Source organism: Sipha flava, unplaced genomic scaffold (genome assembly GCF_003268045.1).
Source record: "Sipha flava isolate LNK unplaced genomic scaffold, YSA_version1 50173_pilon_pilon, whole genome shotgun sequence".
Classification (NCBI taxonomy): Eukaryota; Metazoa; Arthropoda; class Insecta; order Hemiptera; family Aphididae; genus Sipha; species Sipha flava.
In genome coordinates, this window is record NW_020273369.1 from 29,123 (window position 1) to 37,801 (window position 8,679).

General features: G+C 32.5%; 1 protein-coding gene across 1 annotated transcript; it reads left to right on the forward strand.

Annotated features, from left to right (window-relative positions):
• Positions 1–4,342: 4,342 nt before the first annotated feature.
• On the forward strand, positions 4,343–6,719 carry LOC112690375 (heterogeneous nuclear ribonucleoprotein L-like). Its single transcript, XM_025564382.1, has 5 exons — positions 4,343–5,112; positions 5,497–5,650; positions 5,977–6,082; positions 6,144–6,257; positions 6,370–6,719. Exons 1-5 carry the CDS (start codon positions 4,547–4,549, stop codon positions 6,717–6,719), a joined length of 1,290 nt encoding a protein of 429 aa, XP_025420167.1. The 5' UTR covers positions 4,343–4,546.
• The last annotated feature ends 1,960 nt before the right edge of the window (positions 6,720–8,679 follow it).

Sequence of the window (8,679 nt, forward strand, 5' to 3'; positions counted from 1 at the left end):
TCAATACCATTACTTTTTCGGTTCAATCTGTATTTAAAACACTGCCAAAATACAGTTATGTTCCAGAATTAAATGTTGATTGGATACAGCTTTAACCTACCTACTTGTTTTTACTCATGGAGAGTAAATGTATTCAGATGATTAAATTTTTTGTTATTAAATAGACATTTCAATATTATAATCGAACAAAAAGTTTTACTCATTGTTAATGGCCTCTTAGCGCCTAAAATTAAAACGAAAATAGAAAATGTTTTCAAATTTAAATATAAGTATCGTCCATGGATTATATCAGCATCTACATAATATTATTAGTATCTAAACTACATTTCACCTGCCATAAATAATATATATAAATATATACAGGCATATGTTTTTATTGTATTGTATTTTGAGTATTATGTGTACAAAAATAAAATATATGATTAAATATATATTTGTGTACGCCTAATGTAAAATTACTGACGCATGGTTAATGTACTCTGTTCTGAATAAGAGTGCGTCTTGGCTGTTGATTACTGTGTGCCACCAATAAGCCGATGATAGAAGACGCATTCGTATTCAAATTGAACGTCTACGTAACATTCTTGATCAGTGTACTTATGTATTCTATTTCACATGAGCATGTGCTGTGTATAATGTATTGATACTGAATGTAACTACTACTAGATCCAGTGTAGCGTTTACGAACGAATATTTGACCAATTCGTGCAAATGGTTCGCTAACATTGATCTACTATTGGTGAATCGAATATCTGATGTTTATGTATACAAAAAATTGTTTTGATACCCTATACTATTATGTAAGCAATCCTATAATTTTTTTTAATTTGTCTTTTTTGTTATGATGTGTATGCATATTATACATGTAAATCGATTAATGTACCAGATACCGTTGTGTATAAATTTTTTTTTTTTAAAGATGATCATTAATTACTTTGTGAGTTTTATAGTATTTATTTAGTGTTACTGATTTATATTGTTTAATTCGAATGTTTAACTATTATAATCTTGTAACCTGAATATGGCTTCTAGCCAAGACCACTAGTTACCAATAAATGAATAATAAATTATATTCTTGAAACTATATACTCTATGTATTTTGATCTAACCATGTTCACAAGTATTAACATTTATCAAACATAAATATCAAATAACTGATAACTATCTGTAATTCTCAGATGAATTAATTTGTACAGTTGCAGACTGACAAAAGGCACAAACGTCTCATCCTTTTTTCATTCAGGACTTTGTTTCTTCCCAAATGGATATAATATTGAGGTGGGTCTATAGCTCCCATCAAGATTTAGTATTAGTGTATAAATAAAAATGATCACTCGCTATGTTTTACAATTGAAGTATATTAAAATGATGAAAGTTTACTATATATACCTAATACTTCTAGTAGTTGATTTCTTAATATCATTTCAACCAATTGCATTCTGTAATTATTTTTCTTCATTCATTAAAATAAAATGTACAAAAATGTCTTGCTGCAATATATTTTATTAAGTAATTTTCAACTTTAAAAAACTCCTTTCACACCCTTCTAGCTTAATAGACAATGTTAAAATAAGTTTTTAAGTAGACTTTCCATTCGTCCTGGCCGATTATTCAGTTTGTTCCGGTTAATATAAGTTGAGAGAATAAATATTTAATATTGTACATCATATCATTATATATATATATAATTATATATTATATCATAATAATCATATGGTTATGATATAAATCATATTATGATTATCGAATCGGCATGATCGTATACAATAATAATGTATTTTTGTATAAGTTAATAAATGTTTAATTACAAAAATGATATATCTATTTTTGTTTCCATACGAACATTAAATAAAAAGGGTCGTTCAATATGATGCCCCGGTTTAGGGATTTCAAAATCTTGCAACTCTGTTTTTAAGCAATGAGAATATTGGAGTATTCGTGTGTATGTTGTACTTCACCAGGTCATCAAAGCAACAGAGTACACAATCATTTGCTATTCGGACTATGACTGCATGATACTAAACCTCCATCATCACATGAACACTTTACGAAAACAAAATTAAAATCATATTATGAACATTGAATATATTATTAAATTTAGAAATATATTAGTTAATTTTTGTTATTACCGTTTATATTGTCATCGTAGTATTTTGGTTCTTTGTATACACAACCAATATCTATTTATTTTTATTAATTTCCATTCAGGGGCGTAATTAGGAGGGGAATAGGGGGATGGATCCCCCCCAAAACTTTTTTTATTAATTATATTGTGATAATACGATTATTATCATTATTATTATTATTACGATTACTATTATTATTATTATTATCATTAAAATTTAAATTATTAAAAATTTTGTTCTGGTGGGGTGAGGGGGGGTACTGTATGAGGTGTACAGATTTTGCTAAAATCTTTAATCCCCCCTAACCAAATTCCTAATTACGCCACTGTTTCCATTTTTATATTGAATCTGTGTGTTCATTTTGAAAGTCTTCGTATATGATTTCTGGTCAATATTTTAAATTCTTTTCGAGCACACCAATAAAAGCACATCAATCGAATCTTGAAGGAATACTTTCAATATCAATATGCCGCTACCAGTATTACGAAAGAACAATTTATTTTCTTTACGGGTTCGGGACTTCTGAGTTTAATTATAGGTGAAGGTCTACCGGGAAGATCCTGATATCCCGGATGGGTCTGTTCGCTCCCATGGGCATGATCGAGTCTGAAAACATTTCGTTTACCTATTTTGATATCAACCTGTTGCTCGATTGTTCAATTTGCATTTAATTTTTTTCAATAACGTAGGTCCATCGTGCACAATAATAAAACGTTACTTGCGGTCGTAATAAATAACTGTTAAAATTTAAAACAAAGTTAAACAATATGTATATTATATATTAATGTTGATTGAAAATGTTACGTTATGCATAATATTTCTCACGTATATAACACCGTGACAGGTTTTAGTCGATAGTAAAAGTGTAAATAATTTTTTTTTAAATAATATTTTTAATGCACACGATCTAAGGATCATGTTCGTTATACATTAGTAATACACTAAAACAACGATCGTGAGTTCGAGATAGATATTTTGTAGTAAAATTTAAACATCAACGATCAATGATCATCGCGTTTGCAGGCGGATTAGAAGCAATGTGTATCCGTTGTTCTAGAATAAAATTTGCGTTCATCCACTTCGCAACTTATCATTACCCCTTCGTAGTTTTATATTATATATAAATAAATGTATATGGGTGTGTGTGTGTGTGTGTGTGTTGGTGTACATTTTTGAGCAGTACAAAAATATTATATGATTTCCCTTAGTTGTAGTAAATAGTTGGTATTACGCATTATGTGAGTAAAATTTGACGTATCAACATTATTGGTTTGTGATTCATTACGTAATACCGAAAAAAGATATTGATTTTCATACTTTATTGAATATCGCCTGATATTGTGTAACGGAAATAAACGTTTAATCTTTAGATCTCTGTTCTACGAGTTCGGTAAAGCGTACAGGCACCCTCGAGAAAAATGTAAATTTATTTCCGTAGTTTTTCAGTTTACATATGTAAATACTTTTGAAAATACGGACAACGTAAGAAATCAATGGTGAACGATTGAATCAAGAAGGTTAACTTATAATGTACTGGTGTGAAACTATTCGTTTTAGATTTATTTTTTAACCATACATTTTATTTGGACGTAAATTATCAATTATTCAATAACAATTATTGTGTTACACTCGTGATTTTCTCGATGACGATGATCATTCATATCAAACCGATAAATTATTTTCACAGCAAATACGTATTAAAATAATAATAATTTTCCCTAGCTCAACCGGCCATGTTCTACCGTCCGCAAAGCACAAACAGTTCAATCTTATAAGATGGTAGTTCGGTAATTGTTTTAAATTAAATTTTTTTACAAAACGAAGTTGAGTACACATACGAAATTTCTATCATAAATACACGAGCATATGTATGATAAAGACCTACGCAGGTCTAGTACTTTTCTAAGTCAAATGGGCCAGTAGATAGTAGTCGGACAATTTTTATTATTTTTGAGCTGGTACTTGAAGGGCCCCAAAAAACGTCACCTCACAAAACGATAAAAAAAAGTGCTTAAAAATTGCAAAATATTATAATTTTTTAATGATATATAATTATTTTTAATGTTAAGTATATGATTTGCTGATTATTTATAATACTACAATGTTATATAAATAATACGAATAATACCTTATAACTTAATATATTATTTTTAATGATAATAAATTGTAATGTTGATTGTTTTCATAATGGTCATTTTTAATAAAGTATAATTATTTTTTACCGGCCATTTACTAAACAACTAAATAACATCCGGTCCATCGAAACCATGAAAACGTACATATGTATTCCGATTGCCTATATCATCTCATTCATTGATTTCTAGACTCATTCTACGAGTGCTTACAGTTGAGAACGGACGTCTTGAATTTTTTTCTCTCTTCATTAGCCACTGACTTATATTTACTACAACTATTTCGCGATGGATAGAAATCAACAACAATATGGACAACGCATGTTGATGAACTCTGCCAGTCGCCAATGCACCGAGTGCAGGCGCCATCCGGCTGGTCGACAGATGGCAGCAACCTCAGGACGCCGTTCGACTACGGAATACGTGTCGAACGTTCGAGACGGACGACCACGTACATCTTTGGTCGAAAGAGGCAACCGTGGTTATGGTAAGAGCAATAATAATGTTTTTCGTCCTAGGGATGTTCACAGGGAACAAGGGTCGAGTGAAATGCGGCGGATCGGCAGGACGCCAGAGTCGGGCAGCGGAGATACTTCCTCTCCACCGTTCCGGCGGTCTTCGTCACGAGCGCATCGCGCTGGACCGGGAAAAACGTTGCTCGTACACGGGCTGGATGGTGATATAAATTGCAACAAAATATTCAACATGTTCTGTCTGTACGGCAACGTGACAGCCGTGAAAATACTCAAGAAAGGACAGGTACTCGTCGAGCTAAACGACGTCGAGGCTGCCAAACGGTGCGTGGCCCACCTACATTTGATGCCGTTGGATCAGCAAAAAAAGCTGAAAGTGAAGTAAGCGATCATTTTTGAAATGTTTGGATCGTAATAGCCACGGCGTTGGGGTATTGAATTTAAATTCTAATCATGATCCTTGCCATCCGTTATTTACAATAATACTACACATGTCAAGGAAAATAAAGTAAAATTGGTGGCTCTTAAACGTTCATCATCCTCTGCCCTTCGTACAGGTGTGATTTCCATGTGTATCGTGTTCGGTTCTTTTAGGCTCAAATATATTGAACGAAATAACATAGTATAGTCAATCTAGGCAGTTTCTAAATTTTGAAATTTAAAAGTTTTATTTCTAATATATTCATTCTTATCGTCGACTACAAGAGCACTTGTATAATTATTATATCAATCGACATATCCTATGACTCCCATTGGACGTTACAGGTATTCCAATTTTTCTTATATACGAGATCAAGGAAAAGTAATCAGATTGCCGGACGGGACGCCGACAATGAAATATTACGATACCAGTAAACTTAACAGGTTTTCGTATAAAAAAAAGTTTATAAACGAGCGTCGAATCGCAGCACCGTCGAAGGTAAGTTTATACGTGTATTATAACGATTAAGTTGACGTAGTGGTATATAACCTGAGTGGTTCATAGTTGTTTCTCTTAACTTCTTCTTTCAATCGCCTTTTTTTTATTTCAATTGATATGACGGGAGCAATTATTTTACCTTTTTTTATATATCTCGATCGAATAACAATTACAACCAAAAATATATTAATTACGTGAATAGAGTGACATAGTAGTAAGTAGACACTTCCACGCCCACACCCCACGAAAAATCCCAAATATATCACTGCGTCGACGCATTGATGTAATATACTGATATAATAAAATAGATTGAAACTGCCTAATAGATTTTGCATTTCTTCAACACACCGTTGGATATAAGTGGCTCGCAGATTCGCAGGGCAGTGATAAACACCCTCAATTGCAAAGACGCGGTCCGATCGATTACAATTCGTTAGTCGTTTATCGAAACACTTGATTTTCGCAGTGATTTTATTTTTATGTTTTCTTTCAGTACCCCAAAAACATCCCGGTGCTAAATGTTCGACCGGCTTTTTGGAATTGAAAAGGGTTGACCTGGCGGCCAAAGTTATATTTTTGTTGAATCACATGCAGCTAGAATCGTCAAGTATGTTATTGTTATCATCCTCTCTGTACCATTGTTACAACTTTTATTTTTTTTGTTATGGGGTTTTTTGCTTTGTTTTCTAACGTTTGTTACTCGTGTATTTGTGTTGCAGGATCCAAATACCCGTTCCTAATGAAATTATGTTTTTCAAAATGGTCGGAGATGCGGCAAAAGTCCGAAGACTCAACTGCCCTTGTTTTCAACGCCACACCGCGTAACTCTCAGTGGTTGTTCCACAGACATGAACACCGAGTGTCCATGGTGGAGTATAAAGTGTCACGGGTAACGCGAGTGACCGACGAAGATTATCCCTGGACTTTATGGGATATGAGGGACCATGCGACGGAGGCCATTGACCCTGAAGCCGGAACTTCATCAGATACCCATTGCAGACCAAGTGATGAGTCGGGTACGTTGCTGAACCCGCAGACGGTGTTGCCAGGACTGCCAGTTGACGAGTGAACGTTCAGAAATTTGTTTTTATTTATCCTGTTCGTGGTATATCTCGAATTTGAACGTATAATAAAACATCGTTCTTACGAATTGTGTTGTTCCTCTTTACGTAATTATTGAAAAATTAAAAAAAAAAACGTTTTCTGATCTATTCATACAGCTGAAATTGTGTATTAGATAATCTGTAATATTGCTCCCACTGTCAGGGACAGCTCCAGTATGGGGGCATAGAGCCGCGGTCTCCTCCCAAGGCTGTACCGTATTTATAAAAAAATGTATATCGTTAACAACAAATGCATATTATAATATGTACTTTCATACGACATACACGTATGTACATAGAGCCATGATGTATGACGGTTGAAAGTAGTTTCATCACACTTTGGAGACTAAAAACTTGGCTCCGTTCAATGATGACTGAAGTTAGAGTATCAGCATTATGTCTAATTAATGTATATCTTAAAGAAGATATTCTATATCAAATAAATCATATTATTAATATTTTTGCCAATTATAAAAGTAGACGACTTGAATTTGTTTTGTAAAAATTGTTTTCTTTTTGCTATAAGATTTTGTAAAATTATAACTAGCCCCCTCCTCTAACCAAGGCTCTAAAGCCGACCCTGCAGGCTATCTGCTACACCAATCTACATACAGGCACTCTCGAGAAAAATGTAAATTTACTTCTGTAATTTTTCAGTTTACAGATGCAAATACTTTTGAATAGATGGACAACGTAAGCAATCAATGGTAAACGATTGAATCAACAATATTAACTTATAATGTACTGGTGTGAATTTATTCGTTTTAGATTTATTTTTTTAACCTTACATTTTAATTGAACTTAAATTATCAATTATTCAATAACAATTATTGTGTTACACTCGTGATTTTCTCGATTACGATGATCATTCATATCAAACCAATAAATTATTTGCACAGCAAATACGCATTAAAAATAATAATTTTCCTTAATTCTACCGGCCATGTTCCACCGTTCGCAAAGCACAAACGACACAATCTTATAAGATGCTAATTCGCTAAGTTTTTACTAGCGAAATGCAAACACGATTACAGTTTATTTACAAAACGTAACCAGGTATATATACGAAATTCATATCATAAATACACGAACATGTGTGTAATAAAGACCTACGCAGATCTAATGATTTTTTAAGTTAAATGGGCCAATAGATAGTAGTTGAACAGTCTTTATTATTTTATATATTATATAAGTTTTGTTATAAATGATCTTAGAAACGGCACGCTTCCTGTGTCCTGCACATCACGGCGTTTAATATCCAATAACGCAATGCAGCCAAGACGCTTAATATAATTTGTTTTAATTTTTTTAAATTCAATGGCAATCGTAACAAACGAATTTAAATGTGAATTTTATACGAATCGCTTCCCTATAATATTCAACAACTACACTGCGTCCGATGTGAATACATTATTTTCCTTCCCGTTCAATGCAGACATAGGACTGTCTATAGCAACATTAAATATCATACTCCTAAATGTAAATTAAAAATATTGCTTTTCATTGTTCCGTAATTGTTTACATAAAAATATTGTTTTCATCGTTAATTCATTAAGCAAATAAAAATAATAATAATAAAAAAAATGTTATATTAAAATGATATTATATTTTTATTTATGGATTGCTAAAAATTTGAATGATGCAGTTTTGATATTATCAAAACGTGTTTTTTCGTTCACGTCGTATTGAATGATTTGGTTTCTTAAAATTTCTCGTATTTCACGTATTATTTATAATACTATAATGAAAGCAATTTAATATATTATACTTCAGATTTTAACGTAAGTGTCTTTTTGTGCGTTTTTAAGTACTTAAGTAAATTTGTAGATATTTGGATGAGCACTGTTGCCGCCGTAACATAGCGGCCGATCGACACACGACACACACACACACACACACACACACACACACACACACACACACACA